Genomic DNA, 27,459 nt, shown 5'->3' with positions numbered 1-27,459 from the left:
AGAAAGATGCATTCATGGGTGGTAGGTATAAAAAGGTTGACTACCCCTGAGTTAGATTATAATGGCTTTGCTCCAGAGGAGTATGTAATCAAGCCTTTTGCTACATGTAAATTTAAACAGATTAGAACAGAGCATTCCAAACTGTGTGTCGCGACATGTTTGTGTGTTGACTGCAGTGTGTGGGTGTGTTGTGCGAATGCTCCCCACGATCCTCCTGGGGCTGGAAAGGGGTAAGTCTAATCTCCTTTTTGCTAGTAAAACTGAATTAGTGTGTCGCGAAATAATGTCTAAAAAGTGTGCCACCAACATGAAAAGTTCAGAAAGCTCTGGATTAGAATAACAAATTCTGCAAGAATAATTCTCTCCATTTTAACATGCTTTGGAAACATATTGCCATGCACAATTCTGCCCATACTGGCAAGACGGAATTTATCTTTGTTTGTTTCCAGGCATTTTTACCCAGTTTTTCCATTTTTTAAACAATTGCTTAAAGTGACTTTATATTGGCCTTAACATTAAGCTGAATTGGGGCATGCATTCTGGTGACCAGTTACAAAGCTATGATCCTTACTTTAAACTGTAGCAGTGGTTTTCATAGGATTGTCAAATGACGGTGGGGCGGGGGGGGGGGGGGAGAGGATCCTGACTTCACTATTAATGACTTTACTCTGCTAGGACCTATAACTCCCCTATCCTGGTTACGGTACTTCATATATCCTCTCACACACCATTATTGCATATGGGCAGTAATACAACAGAGCTATAATAAGAATACTTTCCCCGCTCTTCCTTTATCCTCCTCCCCCCCCCCCCCATTCCACATCTCTCCTTAAAATCTTCAGTCAGGTCATTTAAAGTGTCTGGCGTCTTTTGCAGAAAGGAATCAAAATCCACCATTCCTGCTTAACATACAGTTTGGCCCTGTTTCCTTCCTGTAATATTTGTTGAAAAACAATGCAGCACATTATTCTGTAAAGTGTTGCTCACTTGAAGGGAGCTTCATTTGTGCTAAACAGCAAGTTATGCCGCTTATGATTTCTTGCTTCTTCCAGGGATCCCCATGAGGGCTTTTTTTAAATATAGAATCTGCCCCTATGTGCAGTTTCTCATTTGTTTCCAAATCCTATAAGTATTCTTATGTGATAAGAAGACAAAGTATATTTGGAAACCCCTGTCCACTTGCAAATGCCTTTGTTGGATGCTAGGCTAAAATAGGAGGTGGGGTGAGGGGACAAGTTACGGTACCATATTTTTCGCTCCCAACCATAACACGCACATAGTTTTTAGAGGAGGAAAACAAGAAAAAAATATTCTAAACAAAATAGTGGGTGTATGATTTTTGTGGTTCATGCTGTGGCCACAGACATGTGATCTGACAGTGAGTTTGGAGTAGCCCAATGCAAAAATCCTGAGGATCCATGTGGAGCCATGCTTTGTAACCACGTTTTTGCACCACTGTGGCCCGAGGCAACAGTGGGTGTGTGATTTTTTTGGTGCAAGATGTAGCCATGGACATGCTATGTGATCTGACGGTGAATTTGGGGTGACCCAGTGCAAAAATCTGAGGATCCATGTGGATCCGTGCTTTGTAACCACGTTTTAAGTGGGGAGGGAAGGAAAAGCACTCAAGGGACAAGGAGCACGCATGGGGTGTGTGGAGAAGGATGCTGCTAATAATGAAGAAGAGGGGTATAAGGGGAGAAAGCTCCTATCCTCTCCCACTTTGCTCCTTTAAAGCAAGCAGGCTTAGCGAGCTGAAAAACTTTGCTGCTATTTAGCGAGCTGAGTGGGGAGGAGAGAGGGACAGAGAGCCTGCTTGCTTTAAAGGAACCAACCGGACAGGAGCTGCTTACACTTGTGTAAGCGGCTCCTCTCCTCTCCCGCTTTGCTCCTTTAAAGAAGCAGGCTCTCTGTCCCTCTCTCCTCCCCACTCAGCGGCTCTTCTCCCGCTTTGCTGTTTCAAAGTGAGCCACGGAGGAGGGAAGGAAGGGGAACCATGGATCCTCTGCTCACGACTGCAGCAGATCTCCACCACCCATAGGCATTCCCTCCATAACACACATAGACATTTCCCCTTACTTTCTAGGAGGAAAAAGTGAGTGTTATGGTGCAAAAAATACGGTAACTGTCTTTGCTCATTAAGAAAAGGGGCCTTTATCATTATTATTATTATTATTATTATCATTATCATCCGCAGGCTGACGAAGTCTGATTTCTCCTACGTAGCTGGGTCAATACTTAAATAACCCAACCACATTAGTGCAATCAGAATGTATAGGTTTTTCCCATGGAATTAACACTAGGATGTTAATGTGTAATGTTCAGTTCTGTTGTCTGAACTTGCATAATTATGTCCGCTAAATTTATAATTTAAATGTTGCCTCAGATGCTTTTGAAGCTGTTTCTGTGATGATCAAAATAGGTTCATTACAAAAATGAGAGTAGTCCCTAACCTGATTTTCAGTTATGAGATATAATATTGATTTAAGTGAGGAGAGTTACGTTTTTGTGAAAATAAATAAAAATATTTATTCCTGCACTGACACCTCTGCATTTGGCTTATCTGATGAGAAAAGACTGAATGTGGTAGGCCTCATAACATTTCAACATCTGCCATGTCGTTAGATTGAATGTGGCTTTTTTCCTTCTCTTAATTTTTTTTCATACTTTTGCCATACAGAACAGTCCAGAGACACATATTTATTGATATACTGAAACTTCTGCTTGATTCAGTGTCTCACTGACCAATATTCTTAAAGGGAAAATACAATAATGACAATGAATAAAATTTGTTCTGTGGCTTTATGTATATTATTTTTGCGCAATACTGACCATAAAAAATTAAAACTTTGAACTGTCTGCTGTTTTGCCCCACTGTACAATTAACTTATTTCATGTTTGTGAAGAAAAGGTTGACTTAGAACTGCTGCTACAGGAGAAGCACTAGTATACTGGGATTTACTTACATACCGTAATTCTATGTGGGTTAAGCTGTGTGTGTGTGTTTTGATTAAATGAATGTTGCTTTCCAACATGTAGAAAAAGAAAAAGAAAATTGATAAAGCCTAATTTGTGTTCACGTGTTTGCATGATTTTGTGTGTGAATATTTGCACAACTTTTGACTACAGCTAACACTTTGGCTTCAATCCCAAGACCTCCTTGCATGTGCAGAGGTTGTTTGCACATGAAAGAAACTTGTTTTGGATTTCTCCTTTCCAGTTGTAACCCCATCACGCCCGCTTGATGAAAAGTTTCTACAGTAGCAGTACTGAGCACTGCAGTCAGTAGAGAGATAAAAGGATGATCCTGTTGTGCATACGGCCTTTAGATTAAAAGCTTTGAGTACTAATAATGTGTTAAATGCATTTTGAGGCACAAATCACTTTAGGAGAAAGCTTTATTTAATTATCTTGGTGGGTGATTCAGTTTTCCAATTTCTCTAATAAGCCACAGGGCTTAATAACAACTCTTCTGAATTCATACAATAAATTCATGATAGAAGCTCAATGTGAAGTTATATATTTTCTCCAAATCATAATGCCATCCTTGCTTATGGTTTGGTCACTTCTGTTCTTTGGACTACAACCTAGCATTGATTATTGACCTGCTAGGTATTGAGCATAATTGAATGTTCCTAGACACAGAAGAGTATCTTCAATGGTTAGTGTAAATGTTTCGTCATTAGAAATTATGGAAGGTCAATTTACAGGGTTTCCCTGGCACTTGAAAGTTTGTCCTTGCAAAAACAGCTTAATCAAAATGTTATCTTCTCAGTATTTTGTCTACACATGGGGAACTCAGATGAATTTTCTTATAGCAAATCTTAATAGCAAATTCCAACCCTACAATCACAGAAAATACAGTCAGCTTCTTGCTCTAGCCCAGGGGTCAGCAAACTTTTTCAGCAGGTGGCCGGTCCACTGTCCCTCAGACCTTGTGGGGGGCTGGACTATATTTTGAAGAAAAAAGAATGAACAAATTCCTATGCCGCACAAATAACCCAGAGATGCATTTTAAATAAAAGGACACATTCTACTCATGTAAAAGCACGCTGATTCCCGGACTGTCTGTGGGCCGAATTTAGAAGGCGATTGGGCCAGATCTGGCCCCCGGGCCTTAGTTTGCCTACCCGTGCTCTAGCCATTAATTATTAAATGAGAGATGAGTTCCAAGTCAAAATTACCTGTGTTTTTAATTGGTTGTTTGTGGATTTTGTTATATTCTCATTTTAAAAGGCATAATCTGTGTGCAGATATATTGTCTTTTTCTTTTCCTTTTGCTGCAGTCACCTTGATAACCCTACACTGTGGATGGTAATGATAATAAGTTAGTTTATTAATCACTTCTGTATTAAGACTGTCTAATAAATTTACAAAATGTAAGAGCTTAAGCATAAAATACAATAAAAGAAAAATGCATTTCAATGTAGATCAGATTAATGTAATGGAAATGCAATGTATGTCAATACACTGGTCAGTTGATTGTGCAATCATTTCCCTGAAATATTAGCATTAATCCACTTCCCCCCCCTGCATTTCTCTCTTTCTCTCTACAGCATGTGCGTTCCGCTACAATGGACTCTCATTTGTCTACCTCATCTACCTGCTACTCATTCCTCTTTTTTCGGAACCTACAAAAACAACAATGCAAGGTAAGCCTGTTTCTGGCTTTTAAAAAAGGTACAGATAGATGCAACTGATGTGAAAAATTAAGTTGCTACAGAAACCCTTTTTTAAAAATAGTGGGCTATATATCTGAGAGAGAAATGAAACTATGGACAAACCAAACACTTCAGTAAGTAATTACAGTTTGATTAATCCAGTTTCTTTGGATGGTATTCAATTAAGTTTTACTCATAGTATATCCATTGAAATGAATGAACAAGACTTATTTAAATGGCACTTTTTGCCTTTAATTTCTATTGAATAAGCAAAATATTCATGTATTTTTGAACTAAAGGGCAGGATTCACTGGACAAGACTCATCAGCAGAAGCCCTGAGTAAATGACTTCTGTTCGTGCAATGAAGTTTTCCCTTCTCCTCCTTCCACACCTCTGAAATTGGGTTGTAGGTGGGAGGCTGAGAGAACCCTCAGAACTGTGCAGGGAGCGGGGGACAGTTCCATCTGGCAGGCTGAAATACATGACATTGAATTATACCCCCCGTTTCCTTTTCCACACTTTATGTTGTGTGCGCTGCCTTTCACTAAGCATCAAAGTACAAATGCTGTTTCTAAAACTTAATTACTTTAGTTCTTGTACTTTTTAAACCCCCCATTGGCTTAACTCTGCATGTTCATGTCTAAGGTAGAAAATAATACAGTAGTACCTCGGGTTAAGTACTTAATTTGTTCTGGAGGTCCGTTCTTAACCTGAAACTGTTCTTAACCTGAAGCACCACCTCCAGAACAAATTAAGTGGGGCCTCCTGCTGCTGCTGTGCCGCCGGAGCACAATTTCTGTTCTCATCCTGAAGCAAAGTTCTTAACCTGAAGCACTATTTCTGGGTTAGCGGAATCTGTAATCTGAAGCGTATGTAACCTGAAGTAACACTGTAATTGTCTGTCAGCATAACACTGGATTAAACAAATAAACAAAACTTATTAAGGTCTTTGTTTAACTCACTTGCACTCTTTGAGAAAGTATTGGAAGCCGACACACTGTAGCACACTGTATGTGTTTGCACACAGTCTACTATAGTAGTGAAGATTTGCTCAATTTCTTTTAATAACCTTTGTGGGACAGGCCCTGTCCTAGAGCACTCCCCACACTGCCAAACTCGGAAACAGCAGCAAGAAAATTCAGCCTTGAGAGATATAGAGTAGGATCATGCAGTCCATCATGGGGGAAACCTATACTTCTCCTTTTTTGACAATATATTTAAGAAGACCGATGTGAAGGAGGAAACAGTGTATTATTCTTTGTGTGCTTTGAAAAGTTCCTATAATAAATGTGTGGACTTAGTTCCTGGTGAGCTTTTGCAAGTAAAATACAGAAGTGAAAAATGAAAGCTTCTATGTGTTAGAAATTCACAATGTTGCTAAATCTGTCAGACACTTTTTATTACAGAAAAATTAAAAGAACAGAGCAAAAAAAAAAAATCCAATAGTAAATGTCTAGATGTGGGCTAAAGTGTCTCTTAAAATGGTAAATATGACAGATGAGTGGCTAGATTGAGCACCTTAAGGGGAATATGGGTGCAGTTTTCTGATTCAAAATCTTTTTTATGATCTTCATTTTATGTGATTTCTTTTCTGGCCCTTTCTGTGCAGGAAGGATGATTGACATCCTAAACACCGCAATTCTCTGTAAGCAAAACACTACTAATGTTTGACAGCCATCCTTAATCTTCTAGCTCAGAATTTTAATACAGTACTATTTTCTTTTAATGTTTTATACTGGCTAACTTTACTTTCAGATAATCCATCTGGGCAATGCTCATCAGTGTTGAGGGACAGCTTTCATTTCTCTAGAAAGCTGTGGGCCAGATATCACTCATTAGTTACCGTAGTAACTTGGCATCCACACTTAACAGGAAGTCACAGGCAGCAGCAATTTTAGTTTTTGTCATAGAAGGAATATGCGCCACCCAAGCTTTCTGGTTCCAAATATCCCTTCAAGGGGAAGGGATTCAAAATCCAGTTTCAGCCCATTGTACCAGATTGTCTAGTGAATACTACTAGATCTGGACTTTTGTGCATCTGACTTCTGTAGTGCCACATTTTGGGTGGAAAATGAGCATTCTTACTACAGTGGTACCTAATTCGTTCTGGAGGTCTGTTCTTAACCTGAAACTGTTCTTAACCTGAGGTACCACTTTAGCTAATAGGGCCTCCTGCTGCCGCCACGCACCTGTGCGCGATTTCTGTTCTTATCCTGAGGTAAAGTTCTTAACCCGAGGTACTACTTTCGGGTTAGCGGAGTCTGTAACCCAAAGCGTTTGTAACCCGAGGTGTTTGTAAGCTGAGGTACCACTGTATATTCAAAGTAGCTCTCTAGCCAAAGGTGAATTGTACCCAATTACCTGCCCTATTCTAGGCAAGCCCTTGCAGAGCTTATCTGAGGTGCAGGGTGGGAGTCTAGTTAGAATAAAGTTATAAACTGAAACAAAAAAAGTAGCTGGTTCCTGGCGGGGGGGGGGGGGCGGCCACCTTAACCCTCCAAGGCAATAATACCCTACTCTCCACCCCCTGCACATGCCTGTTCCTAGATACACTGCCAGTGTTTTCAAATACTTTTTTGCAGAAGCTCAAAGTTATTTTAACCTAATAACAATCCTGTGGATAGGGACGCGGGTGGTGCTGTGGGTTAAGCCACAGAGCCTAGGACTTGCCGATCAGAAGGTCGGTGGTTTGAATCCCCGCGACGGGGTGAGCTCCGGTTGCTCGGTCCCTGCTCCTGCCAACCTAGCAGTTCGAAAGCACGTCAGAGTGCAAATAGGTACTGCTCTGGCGGGAAGGTAAATGGCGTTTCCGTGCGCTGTTCTTTTTAGCTGAGGTTTGAACCTGCGTTTATTGCATCCAAATTAATATTACAGTCACTATTATCTCACTGCTTGTGTGATGAACTGTGATTTGGTCCTGGTTTTATGCTGCAGACTGTGTCAGGGATACTCATGTGAAAACAGTTATTGTGAAGTCTTCCCATACATGTGTGTATAAACACATGAGCACACACATTCTGTCTGTCTCAAAGGGAACAGGAAGTGGGGTTATTTGTTATTGTTATTTCTGAAGTTGCCATACCTCAGTGGTGAATCACAGTCAAATGTTCACAAAGCAAACTTGCTATAAAATAAATGAGGGAGGAAACCCTGTTTTCTACCTTCCTGTCTTCCTGTGCTTTTCTGCATGCTTCTGTTTAGCCTTTGCACTATTTTTATTCCCATCACTCACTAGTTTATTCGGGTAACTAGGCTTTATACAGTTCACTTAATTTAATTCTTCCTTAAGTTATTTCTTTTTCCTCCAGTCTGATGTAGATTTTGGAAGGTGATGATTTCCCTGGGCTACTTAATGTTAAAACTGTACTTCGTTGATCTTCACTTTTTCTCTTCCTTCCTGTGCCATTTTGTTCTTCTACAAACAGCTGTTTCTCTTATTTTCCATTGCACCTGGATTTCTCATTTGCGTGCATGAATTTCCCTGTCTTCCTATTTACTTGCAACACTTCTCACATATGAAAACTACAGATCTGGCTGATTTAAAGAGTTTAAATACTCGGAGTTCTGTATTTTAATATTAGTATTTGAAACTGCTATTTCACTAATATTATAAAGGTAATAAACAATAAAACATACTGTTATTCATCTCAATATGATCAAAGGAAAGTATCTCTTCCGGTAAAACGTTGTTCCTAAAAGTCCCCTAGGCTGAGTTTTTGTGAATATGTTCTAGTGCAGGAGTAGCCAATGTGGCTACAAATTCCATCACCTCCAGCTGTTATGACCAACCAGGGATGATGAGAGTTGTAGTACACAACACCTGGAGGGCACCACACTGGCTTTCCCTACCTAGTGAGCTCACATTTACAGTGTTGCCTGTTCCACCTTTCAGTGATCAAAGAAGAAAAGTCACAAAAATAGATCTAGCCACCCAGTAGAACAAATAATATCTATGAACATGGTGAGAGAGGAAGAAATCAATCTGTTGTCAAACTATGTTGTTTCCGCCCACAAAATAAAGCCATTCCTCTTCAAATATTCTGTCAAATTAAATATCTACCTATCTTTATGGAGGTGATGTGGAATAGAGTGGAATTGTGAGCAAAGACTCCAGAACATAATTTTCCACCAGATAAATCCCAGTTGCTGAAGTAATTGATTTAAGGGCTAATCTTCAAAAGTTTGCTTCACCCTGAATCTTTAATTTACATACTCTCAAATTGCAAACCAACAGTGGAATAAAAATTACCACCAGGGGCAATTCACTTCACATTCAGCCCATTTTTTTATCACAGGTTCCGCTTTTAGACAGTACAAAAGTCAGTTTCCCCTGTAAGTTTATATCTTACAGAAAAACAAGATGGAGATGGGGCAGTGAAGTCACCCCGGCCTTCTTAATTGCTTTCATAGTAGTACCTCAAATATTTGGGTAATTATTATTATTTAAATAAGAGTTGGCAGAGCTCAAGTCTGCCTGAAAGCCTCTCAGATATGCCTCAGTCCATTCTGTGTATGTTTGTGTAGAGTTGTTACTCAGTGGTAGTAGTATGATAGTTTTGGAAAACAACACTTTTCAAAAGTGGGTATGAAAAAATACTTTAAATGAGTGTATGCTTTTATAGCAGTGATTCTTAAAAACGGATGTGGACCTTTTTAGGAAACTGTGAACAGTTTTCAGGGAAGGTCTAAGCTTTCCCTCCATCTTTTCCCAGTGATTTTACAAGATGCAATGTGTCATCATATGGGTCCATTACACAGAGCTGACATGCTCAGTGAGGTAGACTGAAGCAGCTGCCTTGGGCTTTGGAATCCTATGGAACAGCACCCCATGGGCACCTTGTCCTCCCCTGCCACGCAACCCCAGTAAGCTAGGCTTTGGCAGGGGCTGCCACTGCCAATACACAGTAGATTGTGTGTGATATCACTACAGATGCTAACCTACGCTATCAGCAATAAGGCCATCATCTCTATGTGTATGATGAGAAGCATTTTCTGTTTTATTTTTACAGGGAAAGATTGATAGTACACAGCAACTAGTTATGTCCCCAGTAGCTGTGCAGCAGCTTAGATCGTACTGATAACACACGAAGGGCTCTTTGTATTTCATTTATCTAAAAAAGAAAAGGAAGACTGTCACTTGCATTTCAGTTAATTGTGCTGTGTTGGAAGGAGTCTGGATTGTGTGCAGGGGATGGTAGCATACTCAAGGGTGAGCAAAGGGGGAAGTTAATGCGGCTTGTTGGCATTTTTAGATATTGAAAAATAAAATGGTAGCAGACGCAGAACTACGTACATCTGTTTTTCATTAGAACACTTTGTTGGGCCTCCCCTTTAAATAGTACTATAGTTTAAACAATTGTGTTTTATTATGTCATCATAAAAAGCGGGGAGGGTGATCCACTACATCATTAGGTATATATTTTTGTTATTACACTCAACATAAAGGCAAGATGCATTCCACTGTAAACTTTGCCAGGTTTTTAGTTCTTTCAAAAAAGTAGTTGCAGCCGTTTCCCATTATCTGGCTGTTGATATGGCCTTGCAAGAGAGTCTGGATTGACCATGTAGACAGTACTGCAGCTAGCCAGGAACATGTCTGAAGGAGCTCTTTAAAAGGGCTCAGTACACTATTGGCAAGCAAGCTGAACTGTGACAATGCCACCATTTGTTGTCGCACGGCTTTCAGTGCCATAAATCTCTTCACTGTTAGAAGACTGTCTAGTTGGTGCTAGTTGAAATTTGTCTGCTGTGGTAAACTTCCTTCCTCTTAAATAAATAAATAGACTATATTTATTCACAGCTTATTTCTCTTGCTTGAAGGCTCACCTCTCCCATACTTTGTTGCAAACAACATTGATCTTGTTCTACATCTGAAGTGGGCAATGAAGAAAATGGCTGTGGTCACATCTTTATATTTCTCAGATGAGAAACTGCTCCTCTCACTCTCTGAAATGGTTCAGACATTATACCCTAGTGAAAATTCCAAACCTATTTAGTTTTTGCTGTGAACCTCTCCTAGTTAGTTCAGAAGGGAACACAAATGAATGAAAGCTGTACTGTATTTATTTGACCATGGTGCCACACTAGGCATTTGATTTTAAGCACTCCCCTCCATTTCCCCCAGGTATTTAGGGAGATACAGCATTCAGATGAAATTTGGATATTCTAGTTGATTTGCTTCTTTTAAATCACATTGAGGAGGAAAACTAAGGCTGGATTGAAAGTTGTCTGCAGAATAGAATGCCCCCTAGCCCTATTTAAAACCACAAATTGTTACATGCTCAAGGCTAAATTAAATAATAGGTTCTGTTGTATTCAACTAAATTTCATTCAGAGTAGACCCACTGAAATTAATGGTTCAAAGTGAGTGATGGCTATTAATATCAATGGGTCTACTCTGAGTAAAAGTTTGTTTAATACAGCCTAAAGTTTGGATGTTGAAGTGCATGCTTGCATTTTGTGAACTGGGCCCACCAGCCGTGTATTCTGTTCTGCCATGTGCTTAGTGATCACCCTGTTCTTAAGTGTACCAGGGAAGCAAGGAAATTGAGAGGTTTAGTGAGACCATTTGGTTGGCTGCCATACACAGCTGGTGGGCTGCATTCCACTTGGTGAGTTGCAGGTTGTACAGGCTTGACTTGATGCGGAACAATTTCCCTGTTTTTAGGATATAGATATATAAAACCAAAAAAAGTAGGCTACAAGCGTAAATGCACTTTGAAGTAGCACTGCTCATATAAATTGTGTGTATGGGCATTTCACAGGCATATTTGATACAAGAGGCACATGCTGCATTGCATCAGAAAGGTTTGATTAATTTCCATGGATCTGCTCTGGAATTCACCATTTATATCCCACTTCTAATTATGAAGATACTTTTAAAATTGTCTTGTTCATCCACCTGCCAAGTCTGTGAGATAGATCACTATTTGTGGATTAATGTTACTATTAATGTTGTATTTTATTTTTGTTTTTAAGTTGTAATCATTCTTCTTGTTTTTATTATTGCTTGTAAGCCGCTCTGAGCCCGGCCTTGGCTGGGGAGGGCGGGGTATAAATAAAAAATTATTATTATTATTATTATTATTATTATTATTATTATTATTATTATTATTATTTTCCTGTCTCATAGAAACTCTCTAGAATGTTTGGAATCCTGAATACACGTGTAACAATTTTCAGCCGTTTAGTTTCTGCTGAAGTTGTATAACTTGCAATGAGTTTGGGGAAATCTGGTGATCTTTAAATCTCAAATAAGAGTCCTCTTGAAAAACATCTGAGAACAGAAGTTGCTTACATGTTGCAAAATACTTTTGAAGGTTGAGATTGGCTTCCTCAGAGGTGGTAGCTGTCCAGTTCCAAGGCAGTAGGGGAGAATGGCATTTAAGGCTGTGGTCCTTTCTTCTTCAGCCTAGCATGACTTCTGCTTCCTTCAGTGCTATGCGGAAATTGCATTGATCACAGAGACGGTTGTTGTGCCCTGAAGCACCAGAGGACAGAGACTTCTTGTGTGGGCTGTCCTGATTTCAAATATATCTATTTAGAGTCAGACCTAAGTTGGACCAAATCTCAGTACATACGCACAGTATGTGTGCAATTTTCTGACATAAGACTCTTCAACAAGGTTCCTTTATGAGAAAGAGCTGAATATAAATTTAATAAGAATAAATAAATAAATCAGAGTGCTTGTGTTTTGCACTGTTAAAGTATAAAAACAAAGCAAAAAATAAATGAAACCAGAGCTTGTTATTAAGAGTTTCTGTAATGGCGCAGGTCCATTAATCAATTCTGGGTAATAGTTACTAAAACAGTAATTGTTCTTCACAATCTGGATCTTCCAGAAACATTTGAATTAATTGTCCTTGCCTTCATTGCTAAACTGATTGTTAAATGGTACATTTTTGGAGGACTAGCTTTTGTGATTTTGGTGTTTGGAGTTTCTTGAACTTTTAGCAAAACCAATAATCGTCTAATCTAGAAGTTGTCAGAGCATAGATGATAGTAGCCCTGTCTGTCTTACAGCACTGAGTGCAGCTGGCAACTCAGCAGAAATTGGTTAAATGCAGTCTAGGTCACAGCTGCCTTGTAGCATTGCTGGAGCCATGAATAGTCCCATACTGCAAACCTGACCTTCAAGGTGAATGTGTCCATACCGAAGACCAACTGACTGTTTTATCAAACCCCCTCTGCACCAATCACTGTATTTTTTAGATTAAACTTTGTTCAAACTTATCCAGTCTGATCTTAATACACAGCCTACTGAAGCCTCACAGAATTTCTGCTGGATGGCTGAGACTGCTCCTTCTATCATTGCTGTTACCAGATTCCTTTCCACTTACTTCCTTTTCAGACCAATCTGGCAATTGCACTCTCCCCTGGGTGCAGTGGATTGGCAGCAGCACTTGCTAGTGATCCTCCTCTCTGCCTGCCTTCCATTGCCATCCTATTGGGCTCAAGAGAGTGAGTGGGCAAATGAGCAAATGCTAGTAGTGCCTGTTTCTCATCCAGAAGAGAAGCAACTGGAGAGCACTGGTAATAGTAGTGGTAAGGAGCTGAACTGCCACAGGTATTGTGTTAGTACGTGTGTGCATGTGTGACAAAACTGAGCTACTGACAGCCCAACTTTCCTCATTTCCATCAATGTATTTTGGGATGAAAACACTGAAAGTCTCTTGATCAGGTGTCCCAAACACCTAATTAGTCTTGGGTGAGATGGAATAGTGTTTCCTTTAAGTCACAGCAGGGGTGTGACTTTATAGTTGGGAATGGAATCTATAGTTAGAAATCCAGTTGATTAAAAGAGATCTGAGTCTAGAATCAAATTATTTAGTGTGTGTGTGTAACTCTGGCGGTTATGCAATTTTATAGCAAAGTACTAGCAGTTCTTGAGAAGAGAATCCAAAGGGAAGCAAAGCAATACGTTTGGCATCAGTTTGACTGCAGGAGTTGCATGAAGGAAGTGTACAAGACACCACCCAACCGTCTTAGGGACTCTACTCTGGATTTGTGTAGGGTTTAGCCTCCTCCCACAAGATACCAGAAATTTAGGATCAGAGTTTTCCTTCTCTTTGATGGGTTATTTTCCAAGATTGAGGAACCCATCTACCCCTCATTTTCCTCTACAGCACGTGTAGAAACCACCTTCTTGACTTTTGTACGCACTATTGGTTTCATCTGCTCAGTCTTTAGGAGCCTGTCTGAAACCACTGTGAATTGGTGTAGCAGGTCCTGAAACAGATTGTATGACTGAAAGACAAATTTTAAAAACCTAGACAATATTTTGTGCCAGAAGAGTATAAACATTATTCGGATGTTGGTGTTTTTTATGGCGAGGGGTAAAATTCTGATGTTACTGTGCTTAATTGTAAGTTCATAATTTGTGATAAACGTCTCTCATCTTGTACTTCATTGGGAAGTCTTAGGAACCGTGGGCTGTGTTTGCCCCACAGAATGATCTTGAGTTGCTAAGGTGAAGTCACTCTGATCCTGAAAGTTTTGTGGGTGGGAGACAACATGGGCTTTGTATGTAAGCCACTTTTGACTCTTTGAGGAAGGGAGGCTATAAGTGCAGTATATAAATACAGGTCTGGCATACAAAATTGTACTCCATCTCCCAGCTAGCAGTAGCCCAAATTGTTATACCTTGTGCTAACTCACTGCAGAAAGTACTCACATCCATGTATAAAATCAGTAAACAGCAGCAAACACTATATTCTCAAAGTCCAATAGCTCACTTAAAAAGCTTAGTTGCTACTCAAAAAACAATGAAAGGGAATGAAATGAATCTTGCCTTTATCAATAAAAATCCTTTCTTCATTCATAAAATTCTCTGGTGAACTTACTGAGATCATTGTTTTGCCCCATGCTACACAGGGCTTTAACAAATTCTGAGGCTGTTCTTTAATTGATCTTTTTGGGTGCACTGTGATTAAATTCTAGGAAATTGCTAAGCTGTGACTCACATCATAAAATCCAATTAGTGGTTGGTTGACAGTTTGTCTCCCAGTTCAAGCGTCCAAGTTTCTTTTAATACCACATCAGTATATAGGTTATTGCTGGCAAAAGTCTTGAGTTTATTTTGTAAAAGAATGTTACGCATAGTCAAAAGTTTACTTTGGACACTGCTATAACTAAGGCATTTTTGTTTTAGCAAAGCATGCTTTGGTTTTGTCACTTTTGGCTTCGTTTTATGGGTTCAAGTGCATATTTAAGTGTTGGGGTGAAAAGGTTTTCATAAATAAATAAATAAATAAATAAATAAATAAATAAATAAATAAATAAATAAATAAATAATAAATGTGTCTTAAAAATGAACTGTTGTTAAAAATGTTAGCCCCCAAAGAACCCAGGGCAGCAAACAGATACACGATTTAAAAATAAAACAAAGCAAACACATTCTAAAACAGTTAAAACATTTTATAAACAAATACAATTAAAAACATCTAAAAGCAGTTACAGTTAAATACCCTTTGCTATTATAAAGATTCATAAAATTATGTGTGGGGAGGGGCGTTCAGTCATGAATTGCCAAAGCAGATATTGTATAACCTGAGAGGCTGATTTTGCCAGGGGACACAGTTACATGTTCCCATTTTTCATGGCTAAAGTGTAGACAGTCATACTCGGGTGTGTTCCCCCAACCTCTTTGGGTGAACAAAGTACACAATAATGTTTGGGGGTGTTTCTCCATCATATCTGGGCAAGTACTTAAAGTTTATGTACCCAATATCTCATCACTTTGACTTTGTTTTTAGTGTGGCTGTTGGTGAGAACTACAAGTTATAATGGGCCTCAGAAAAGTAGATGTGTGTGTGCCTTCATTTTTTATTATTCTGTGTTGCCTGGGAAGAGAATATCCGGAAGTAGCGAGAAGCATGGCTCATACCCCACTATCACCTTATACAGTGGTGCCTCGCAAACGAAATTAATTCGTTCCGCGAGTTTTGTCGTCTTGCGATTTTTTTCGTCTTGCGAAGCACGGTGTCGGAAAAGTTTCAGAAAAGCTTCAAAAATCACCAAAGTCTTCAAAAACCTCAAAAAAGGCTATCACACCGCGTGCTATGAGTTGCTCCTCGAAGTCAAGTCGCAACTGTATTAACGGTGTTAAGAAAAAGGAAACAAACTTGCAAGACGTTTCCGTCTTGCGAAGCAAGCCCATAGGGAAAATCGTCTTGCGAAGCAGCTCAAAAAACAAAAAACCCTTTCGTCTTGCGGGTTTTTTGTCCTGCGAGGCATTCGTCTTGCGAGGTACCACTGTATATATATACACACACATCTTCCCAATCTGAAGCCTCCCCAAATTGTGTGGAGACACTGGCACCAACTGTTGGGAGGCTGGACACACACAATTTTTTTGTGCGGGTGTTTGGCACCCACACTGCCGGGCCTCTGACGCAACTTCCGGTGCTTCATGAGGCACCAGAAGTTGTATCGGAGGCCTCACAGGCCTTCAGAGGTAACATTGAAGGCCTCACATGGCCTTGAAAGTCACATCTGAAGCCCCATGGTGCTTTGGACATTGCACCCGAGACCTCACAAGGCCTTCTACATGACTTCTGAGACTCCCAAGGAGCTGCTAGAGTGCGTGTGACGTAATGTGCCGTCAGATGTCATATTACGTCATGTGCACCGCTGAGCATCCACAATCTGGGGCCAAGTTGGTGCCCCTGTGTGGATATTATGATAGTATGGCTATACTAGCTTCCTATAGGGACGCGGGTGGCGCTGTAGGTAAAACCTCAGTGCCTAGGACTTGCCGATTGCATGGTCGGCGGTTTGAATCCCCGTGGCGGGGTGCGCTCCTGTCGTTCGGTCCCAGCACCTGCCAACTTAGCAGTTCGAAAGCACCTCCGGGTGCAAGTAGATAAATAGGGACCGCTTACCATCGGGAAGGTAAACGGCGTTCCATGTGCTGCGCTGGCTCGCCAGATGCAGCTTGTCACGCTGGCCACGTGACCCGGAAGTGTCTGCAGACAGCGCTGGCTCTCGGCCTATAGAGTGAGATGAGCGCACAACCCTAGAGTCTGGCAAGACTGGCCCGTACGGGCAGGGGTACCTTTATAACAAAAACAGATGATAATGATAGTATGTTGGCTATACTAGCTTCCTATACCAGAAAATGCCTGAATCGGCTCTTAAGCTCTTATTTGTGTTTTTGGTTTTAGTTCTATACGGAAACACTAGTTTGCTAGGGAACCTTTTTTATAAGCCTGTTGTTAAGGTTCTTGTTGATTATGTATTTAATTAGAAATCTGTGGTTCTTATGCACATGAAATGGACAGATGATGGGGAATGGGTCTTTCCCTTCCAGCTTGTTGGAGGCAGCCCATTATAACTATTGTTATTATTGATTAATTAAATTTCTATACTGCCCTTCATCTGAGAACCACCGGGCAGTTTGCAATATAAAAATACATATCATAGTAACAAAAAAAAAAACAGCACCTCCCCATACAGTTTAAAAGTCCATTGATTGTTTAATTAGGCAAAGGCCTGGTAGAAGATTAATGTTTTTGTCTGGGGCCTAAATATACACAAAGACAGTGCCAGGTGAGCCTCCCTGGGAGGAGCATTCCTCGAAGATTGTGCATGTATTCCTACTCTTTCAACAGTGGAAGACAGATACTAATCTGAGTGGGGCAATATTTGAGGTACATTAGTGTACTGATGCTTGACTTTCTGGATCCAACACTGATCATATCTACTCAATTATTTCAGCAGAGAATTGTGATTTGAAAAGCAACCTGCATATTTCTTAGACTCTATCAGAGTTTCTTTTACAGCAGTATCTTCTCTTACTCTTTATTTTACTTATTTGGATATCATATCACCCACTATGCCCATGTCATATGTATTGCAGCCACTGTTAATAGAGCAGCAAGTAGGGAGGAGGGGTCATGGAATCAGAGGGTTGGAAGGGTCCCAGGGTCATCTAGTCCAACCCCCCCCCCTACAGTGCAGGAATCACAGCTAAAAATTCCTGACTGATGGCCATCCAATCTCCATTTTAACACCTCCAATGAAGGAGAGTCTACCACCTTCTGAAGTCATGAACAGAGTGGACAAAATCCAGAAAGATTTTCAGGCCACTTTATGTTTGTGCATAAATCTTTCTTTCAAACTATCAAACACAAGATGTAAAACATTCCATTCTTACTTCTGACATACATTAGGAACAATGTTGCTATATTGGCATATTCTTGATCTTCTATACTGCAGCCCTTGTTGTGTTCAGCAAGGCTGGGAGTGGAGTGAGTCAATGCACATGCTGACATTACAACAAATTCCAAATGCCTGAAGAGGGCTTAAGTCTATCAATATTATTTGTTTCCCTTCTAGTGAGGGATGATCTTGAATTGATGGTAAAGGCAGTTGGAATAAAGGAAACCATGAAGAAGGAGCTGAAGAGGAGGACATGATTTGAGACTTGAGAATGAAACATTTAATGCAAGATACAGCTGTCACAAAAATAGTAAAACAGTAATCCAAAGAAGAATGCTTTGGATTGAAAATTGTCAAACTGAAGCTACTGTGGATACTGTAGAATGCTGCCTTTGGATTATGCTATCTGCCAATGGTTCACAAATAATGAAGATAATAGTAACCCATGTCCTTAGCACTATTTTCTCAAATCAGGCCCCCCTGTGGTAGGTCATTCTTTCTTCTGATTATGTGCTGTCCAAAGGCTTTTCAGGTGATAGCATTGCAACCTGCTATAATCTTTATTTGTGGAGTGCCTTTTCACATGCTATGTTTCCAACTGGGGTTTAAACCTCTGTAGTGGAAGTCAGCTAGATGAAATATTACTGCATCTGAATTGCCTCCCACTAATTGGATACCAGTACTGGAGACCATTGCCTACTATGTTAAGTGACCCCGATAGAGATAATTGACTTGGACACATTCTGCGCTACACCTTTGAACTCCTTTAGCAACATTACTTGGACTCAATCTGAAACCACTGCTTTCAGTTCTAAGTACCCTTATGAATAAAATCCATTGACTCCTACAGGAATTACTCACTAGCAGGTAGGTGGGGATGTAGTCTTTTACAAATATTCTGTGTACCTTGTTCTGTTCTTCAGTGTATAATTTGAAAATGGCAGCTTAGTTCCAGTGAACTATGTTTATTTTGACATTTGGATTGATAGAAGCAAAGTAATACAAACACCAAAGGTAGTGATTATGACTCAGTGTCTTGCTGCAGACTTCTGCTGGTAAATTTGCAGCTGTTACAGTTCAAAATACTGTTTCACAGTTTGTTTAAAATTGTACTGCATATTAGCCAAGTACATATTGAACAAGGAAGGTATATTACAGGCTTGTAAATTATCTCCTTGATAATTTTTTTGCCCTTAAACTTAGCTTTTTTGTGATGAGGCAACCAGAACCGTAAACAGTATTCCACACCATAGGTTTATAGAATGCCATTATGATATTGGTGGTTTTATTTTGCAATTCCAGGTAACCGCAAACGTTCAGTGTATATATGAAACCAACATGCCTTTCACACAGGGAGGACCCAACAAACAACTCTTCCTTTCTCGGCTCTTATTCAGCGAAGATCTATAGTAATACAACAGTGCCCTTACTATTTTCCCAAGGGCCCCTGCTAGAAGTGCTCCACCACCCATTAAAGAACCTCTTTTTTCTGTGACTAAAACAACCAGTGCCTTCCCAAGGTAGCACCCAGAAATGGCTCATGGTTCAGGAAATCAAGCCAGAAAAGGTACCATTTCAAAATGAATAGCAATATCTCATTTCTTACTCCTATGCTACCCCTGGTTTCTTACCTAATAACAAGCACCGAGTTAGCAGCAAGGGAGAAGTTTTTCTGTTGATATTATTCAATTATAATTTGACAGGTGCACAAAGAATTTATAAAACATGGTAATTATGTAAAGCAGTGCTGTGCTGGCATCCTTAGTGGAACATGGACTTACATTTTAGGAAATCACAGTTTGAAAGTCTAGAGATTCATTTCACCCCAGCTATGTCGTGCTTCCCCCAGGCATCAGGTAGATATGAAATAACGGCAAAGTGTGGTCTAAACCACTGAGCCTATGGCTTGCCACTGGAAGGTTGGCGGTTCGAATCCCCGCGACCAGGTGAGCTCCCTTTGCTTGGTCCCAGCTCCTGCCCACCTAGCAGTTCGAAAGCACGTCAAAGTGCAAGTAGATAAATAGGTACCGCTCCAGCGGGAAGGTAAATGACGTTTCCGTGTGCTGCTCTGGTTTTGCCAGAAGCGCTTAGTCATGCTGGCCACATGACCCGGAAGCTGTCTGCGGACAATCATCGGCTCTGTTGGCCAGTAAAGCGAGATGAGCGCTGCAACCCCAGAGTCGTTTGTGACTGGACTTAACTGTCAGGGGACCTTTACCTTTACCTTTTTAATTTGAAATGAAAACAGTTTTTGTGTGTGTCATGACATTATGAAAGTGTGCTCAGAATCATGGAACTTCATTGTGTGTGCGCGCGCATGTTTGTAGGTATTAGTATCAGATGGCTTTTAAATTTGTTAATTCTGGAAAGATAGCTAATAAATATCTGTATGAAACAAATCAATATGTAATGCCCAAATGAATGCAATTTGCAGCACAATCCTGTGCATGTCTCCTCATAATTAAATTTCACTGAGCCCTCTGGGGCATCCTCCTAAGTAGGTAGGTATAGGATTGCAACCTTAATCTACTTTTCCTGCAGATATTTAATAAAACACTAAGTAAATACAATGATAAGTAAATACAAAGATAAATAGACAAGATGTAAACTTTAAAAAATCTCTTATTTTTATGTAGCTACAGATAAAACACTGAAATAAAAATTGTGGTCAGCTATTTATTTTTGCCACACTTGATCTCATGTGTTTATTCAGGCCTGTGCCATTGCAGTATTTTTCTTCTACTGGATATTTGTATTTGGATTAATAGTGAAGTAAGTCTTACTTTATTAACAATATTGTTAACAGGGGATGTTGCTTTAGGACCAAAGTAATGCTGCATCCCAAAAATTCTCTTTCCCATTGAGCTGTGGGACTTGCATATTTTATGACCTGTTCCTCATATCCTGTTAAATGGGAAATGGATGTTATTTCAAAGGTGAGCTTGTGCTAACCACCCTTGTTGTTCAGCGACTGAGACAACCAAGCTGTCAGTCATAAGACTAGGACCTCACCTAAGGCAATCTTTAGTTGCTTCCTTAAAAGGTCACCAAGCTTAAAGCACTATTGTGGATCAGTAAATCAATGGGCTGGCATTGTGTTGTGCTTATTCTGCTGTCTAGCAAATCCATGGATTTTATTTTTTTTACCTTCTGTCTTCTCAGGATTCCTTCATCCAGGGGACACATAAGAGAATGATGGCTGCCTTAAAGGTGGACATTAATTGCTTTATTGCGCCTACATCATATAGGGCTTTCTTTTACACTGAATTTTGGCCAGTAGCACCTTAAAGACCAACTAAGTTAGTTCTTGGTATGAGCTTTCGTGTGCATGCACACTTCTTCAGATACACTTATTCAGATACACTTCTTCAGTGTGCATGCACACGAAAGCTCATACCAAGAACTAACTTAGTTGGTCTTTAAGGTGCTACTGGAAGGAATTTTTTTTGTTTTGACTATGGCAGACCAACACGGCTACCTATCTGTAACTGAATTTTGGATTTGTGGTGAATGTGTGTGTGTAATGATACTGCATTCCTCTCCTTATCATGAGTTGCCATGTGGGATTTTCTCACTGAGCTTTAGAGCATCTTATGCTTGTTTTAGATGTAAGATGCCTAAACTTTTGGAAATCTATTTACCAATTGTCATGTGCTTATATGAATATGTTCATTGGTACTTCTTCAGGCCAAGCTATTATAGCCTGGCCATATGATCTAATGTGGACCAAATCATAGCTTCCAAGAAGCAGGAAAGCATGCACCTAACCTAGACAAATTGACAGATAGTTGCATGTTTTGGGAACATAAACTAATTTCAAATATTCTCTACATATGATATGATCTTTCCTCTGTATACCAGTCTTCTCTTTATATTGTATACTTCAGTAATCCCTTTGAAATTTGCTGTTCTTTAAGAGCTTAATCCATCATCCTTTGTTTGTCTAGGATTGCTAATCTCAAGTAGAACCTGCATGGTTCATGTCAATGTTACATCAGTTGCCCAAAACTGTTAAATTAGAGGAGTTCCTGGTTACAGTCTCTGAAACTCTTGCTTCTCTGGTTCTTCACCAGTGCTTGCTCCTGGGATTCCTATGACCACATAGTGCCTTATCTTCATGTCAACCAACATCATGTTTCCATGATGATTCGGAAGCTGTAGTGAGTTAAGAAAGCCACAGCCTGTCTCTTGGCACTGTATGAGCCATAATGGACACATACAGTGGTACCTTGGGTTACATACGCTTCAGGTTACATACGCTTCAGGTTACAAACTCCGCTAACCCAGAAATAGTGCTTCAGATTAAGAACTTTGCTTCAGGATAAGAACAGAAATCGTGCTCTGGCGGCGCGGCGGCAGCAGGAGGCCCCATTAGCTAAAGTGGTGCTTCAGGTTAAGAACAGTTTCAGGTTAAGAACAGACCTCCGGAACGAATTAAGTACTTAACCCGAGGTACCACTGTAATTTTCTTCTGGCCCCACTTCACTTGGCTGCTGTTTGTTACAGGACCATTTCAAAGTGTAAACATTAGTTATTTTTAAAGTATACCGTAGTCTGTGTCCTGAAAAACTTTAGGAATGTCTCCTCCTTTATGTTTGCCCCTGCTCCCTTAGATGTGCAGGGAGAGGCACTGATCTGGGTCTTTGCTTTCCCATGAGATCTAGACATAAGATGACAAGGAAATAGGAAGCTGCTTTAAATGAACTCCATCAAGCTAAATATTGTCTACACTGATTGGCAAAGAGTCTTTGGCATTTTGGGCAGGGATCTTTCCCAGTTCTGCCTGAAAATGGCATGGATTGAACCTGGAGCTTTTTGCATGGAAGAGCATGTGCCCATGAGGGCATTGGGTTACTCTTCTTCTGTGGTATTGGTCATACACAGGTAAACTCCATAAGAAGTGCATTTTGTCATATATTTCTTGTTGTTTCAGCATTCTGGTAGGTAGCCGTGTTGGTCTGACGCAGTCTAAATAAATAGATAGATAGATAGTCCAGTAGCACCTTAGAGATGAACTAAGTTTGTTCTGGGTATAAACCCTTCTGAGAAAACCCCCACCCCACCCTCCCACTATATATAGGGGTCTGGTGACTTCTGTTTCAGTGTATCTGAAGAAGTGTGCATGCACACGAAAGCTCATACCAATAACAAACTAAGCTGGTCTCTAAGGTGCTACTGGACAATTTTTTTATTTATTGTTTCAGCAGCTTATCAAAATGTGGCTCTTGAGGAACAACTTTAAAGTTGATTGAAGGTTTTTATTTTTAAATTTAATTTTATCTTCAACTTTTTAGGGCTGGTTTTAAGTGCATTTATTTTATTGATTTTTAGAAATGATATTAATGTTTGTTGATGTGGCCTTTATTGTGTTATGTGCTGTGCTGTGCATCACTTGAGTGCTCTTTTGATGGCAGAGAATCAGTATGGAAATGCTAAACAAATATTTTTCCGGAGAAAAAGCAGGTAGTGAAAGTAATTGCGGGCAGTGGGGAGGAGCCCACTAACCTTTCTAAAACATGGCTGTTGGTTAATTTATCCCTTGACTGATCAGGAACTCTGCCACTTTGTAAAAATATGTACTAATTTGAAAATATTGTTTTTAAAAATACTAGGCATTGTCTTAAAAATAAAAGTGAAAGAAGCCTTGCCCATACGCTTGAAATTTAATCAAATAATATTATCATTTAAATATTATTCTATGGTGCTGGATTAGTTAAAGGACTAAAACAAAGTAATCAAAAATCTTTTTCTAATCAAGGTTTGGGATTGTAACAATAGGGAGGAATTTTAGAATGTCTATTTATATAAATCTTTTAAACCACTTTCCAGCTCAAATGCCTCTTGAACTGGTATACAACAAAATCAGTAGTAAAATATGTGGCCACCAACTTAGATAGCTTAAAAAGAGGATTAGGCAAATTCATGGAAGAGACTGATGGCTACTAACCATGATGGCTATTGGTCTGTCTCCACAGTCAATGGCTTCTGAATACCAGTTGCTGGAAGAAGTACTCTTATGCTTGAGTCCTGCTTGGAGGCCTCCCACAGGCATCTGGGTGGCCACTGCGAGGACAGGGTGCTGGACTGATGGGCCTTTGGCTGGGTCCCACAGTCTCTGTATTCTTTCAATACAGATTTTCACGATGTGGACAGGCAGGCGGGGTTGGTGGGGGAGCAATGGGCAGGAAAACCATTTTTTGGTGTAAATATATCCAAGTAGGACAGGGAATGACTCCAGTCTGAATCTCCGGGGAGGCAAGACTAAGCTATATATGGGCCAATGTAATACAGGGCAGCTTTTTGTGTTCCTAATATACAATAAGATGACAATATGCTGCTTACTTTACATGCTATAAAGCAACACAACTTGATATGTAGACAGCAAAGTATTCAAACCAACAGTGGCTCTTGATGTAACCTCTAAATCCACCAAGCCACTGCTGACTCACTGACATGCATTTTCCAGTCAATAGTCTGTATGCATGCTAGTTCAGGAAATAAAATGAGAGGGGTTGATTTTGAATCAATGGTTTCAAATGAGCCTATTTTTCTTGGGTAATTTAACACATTTATTTAAATCACCCGGATGTCAGATCAATCCACTCTCAACAGTATTAAGTGTAGGACCAAAATAGAAATTGGTACAACACTGGATATGTAATCTAATACTTGAGTAAATATTGGAACATGCGTTGCTGGCATGGTAGAAGCAGTGGTATTGTAATTCTTCATACCAGAATAAAGAACAAATGTATAGAAACCACAGAATATTAGCTTGGCTTCCCAAATTGCTTTGACATGCTTACTTCTTCCAAAAAAATTATGGCACAGCGCAATTCAATATTTAGATTTTTGTCTTTTTCAGTAGCTGCCTGGACTTGCAGCCATTTTTGTTAGAGTCAAAAGATCAGGTACCATGACTGAGGCCTTGGTGCTTGTAGGTTTGATAATAGTGTCATAGTACTATAAAGTACTATAAAGAAGATCAGGGCTTTAAACCAAACTTTCAGTTAACACATTTCATATTAAATATCCCTAATAAAGTATGTTAACTCCAGAGGAAATTCACCAGGCCGAAATTCAGACACATTCAAACAACAGTGAATGAAGCAGACATCCGAGTTTCTGTAAGAAGGAGAACTGGTGTAGCATCAGAATAGTATTCAAAAGTATTCATTTGTAGCCGATGTACTCCATTTGAGAGATAGCAAGAAGCCTATGGTCAAATATATTTACTTATTTATTTGAATTTCTTGAATTCCTGTTTTGTCTTGTCTTTCGTTTTATTCTGTTTTACTGGCTTTATGTTGTATTTTTGTTTTTATTATATTGTTCATTGCTCTTATGCTGTACATTGATTAGATTTTTAAAAAATATTAAGTCCTTTATAAGTGCTTTTAAATAAATATATATTTCACGAAGGCTTTTTGTTGAGTTCCCAGCATAGCCCTTGATGCCAAGATGCCCTCCCACAAACACACCATTATACATTTTCAGCTCCTTTCTCTCAGCTAAGACTTTGGCTGTGTACACATTACTGTTTACCCTGGCTGCAGTGCACTCCCACTGCTGGATTTTGAATCCTTGTACACATGATGTTGCCCATGAATGCAGAGCTATCCTGTAATTTCTTGAGAAATACTGGTGTTTGGTGCATTTTCTCTCAAACCAGCTGCAATCTGAAAGGAAAACGTAAGCCACATTCAATTTGCAGTAGAAGCAGCAACATCATAACAGAGGTAGCAGTGAAGTTAATCTGCATTTGTCAGAGGCCAGTCAGAGAAGTCAGATTATCTTGTGTTTCAGGAGAACTTTGCTCCCTGCAGAGTACAGTCAGCAACCAGAAATGGTCTGAGGTGGTCTTCTCCAATCTGATGCCTTCTATAATCTCTGATTCAATAGGAATGCCAATTATGACCTATTGCCTCCACAGGAATCATACTGGGAACCATTGGATCTTGTAGTTTTAATCCAAATTTTCAATAGCTTTGCTTGCAAGGTAGATAAGAAGTTTCTGTCTAGACAAGACAATCTCTCTTTGAATTTTTCAGTGTGGTATTCTAGCTATGTTGGAGCCATGAAGGCAGTAGTCTCATTAAACATTAACATTCATTGGGTTTATGTGGCCCCCTCCTATCCTCTCTTGTGATGTTGCCATAAGAAAATAGGTTTTGTTTCAATTTTTGATTAATCAGTCTATCATTATCATTATTGTTTTCCTAGGTCATAGTTACATATAAACCTAAACTTAGGTTAATATAAAGCTTGTGATCTGTTTGCAGCTGTGTCTAGAGTTGCGTCGGAAACAGAGTGTCAATTTTATTATAGAACCCTCCTAATTGTTTTCAGGTGGCCAAATACATTACTGGCCCTTTACCAATGACTGGAGAATAGTTGGCTGGTGGTGGATACTGTGCTCACACTTCAAGTCTGACCACCTGTGATATGTGAACAGGCTTTTTGTTTCCACTCTATATTGCACACTAAGAACCTTTATGGATCTGAAGTTGCAGTAGACTTCATTTGAAATCTGAATGACTTATCATTGCTATACTGTAGTTGTCTTGCAACTTCAGTCATTGGAGAACATGATAAAATGAGATAAAACAGCAGAGCCTTGCACTGTGGCATTTAAAGACCTAACACACTTACTGTTGCACAAGCTTTCCTGGGCCAAAACCCAATTAATAGATGCACAATGATATGTATTGTATTAATCATGATTATACACCTTTGGGAAAATATCTAAATATGTGGATTACCTCCTCATTCCATAATTGATCAGTCAGGTGTTCTCAGATGTTCATAGGAATGGGTTTTACTTGTTATGGAAAGAGTCTGGGATTTTATTGGTGTATGTGACAGGGAAGCTTAAATCTTTTCAGCAATTCTTGGAAGTTGGAAAATGGGAACCACAGTAAAAATTCCTTTTATTTTTGTCATCCTTTCCACAGATCTCTTAAAGTTAAATTACTTTATCTTTCAGTTTTTATATATGTGCTTGAGGATATTTTTCCTGTTGTCTTTTTCTTCTTCTTCTTTGAATTTGAGTAATACTGAAGCAGTTAATTATGGTCCATAGAAATTGATTTCTTTTTTAATACACTTAGTCATGGGAAACCTACTTCAAATATTACCTAACCTGTGCACTCTTGTACAAGTCAAGTAATGTGTGTCGCCATGGTTAGAATCAATGAGGAAAGGACTCTAAAGCACCATGAACATTGTATTTGCATATCAAGATGTTCTGTGCATTTGGCATCATGTTTCTCCTGTTACACAATTTGATTAATATTATAAATTGGCAGTATATCACAAGCAAATCAGCATATCATAAAGAACTTGATAACCCATTTTATGGTCAGGCTTTGTATATGGTAAAACTATCAGACTAGGTACAGTAACTGCACTGTTAGTGTAATTATTATTGCTTTTTGGCTTCATAGTTAGAATTTTACTCCAAATTCTGTCTTGGTGGTTTGAAAAACTGAGTACAGTTTGTATGACTGGTATTTAGCAAACTGTCATTTAGAAGTGTATGTGGATAGCAAAGATTAAAAGGCTCTCTTTTCTACCAACATATATTTACAACTGTAGATGAAACTGTAGATGTTGTTGGGTGGGAGTAGTGTACGT

General features: G+C 39.5%; 1 protein-coding gene across 9 annotated transcripts in view; it reads left to right on the top strand.

Annotated features, from left to right (window-relative positions):
* Positions 1-27,459, top strand: part of PIEZO2 (piezo type mechanosensitive ion channel component 2) — a 203,950-nt gene that overhangs the window by 34,131 nt on the left and 142,360 nt on the right. For all 9 annotated transcript variants that reach the window (XR_013393960.1, XM_077933169.1, XM_077933165.1 and 6 more), the window contains exon 2: positions 4,557-4,652. Coding sequence is in view for 8 of the 9 variants with exons in the window: in XM_077933169.1 (XP_077789295.1) it covers positions 4,557-4,652 (96 nt within the window). In the remaining variant the exon portion in view is untranslated. The remainder of the gene's footprint in view (positions 1-4,556; positions 4,653-27,459) is intronic.

Source organism: Podarcis muralis, chromosome 8 (genome assembly GCF_964188315.1).
Source record: "Podarcis muralis chromosome 8, rPodMur119.hap1.1, whole genome shotgun sequence".
In the NCBI taxonomy this organism is placed as follows: domain Eukaryota; kingdom Metazoa; phylum Chordata; class Lepidosauria; order Squamata; family Lacertidae; genus Podarcis; species Podarcis muralis.
The sequence above is the reverse complement of the archived record's forward strand: the minus strand, read 5'-3'. Positions and strand labels throughout refer to the sequence as shown.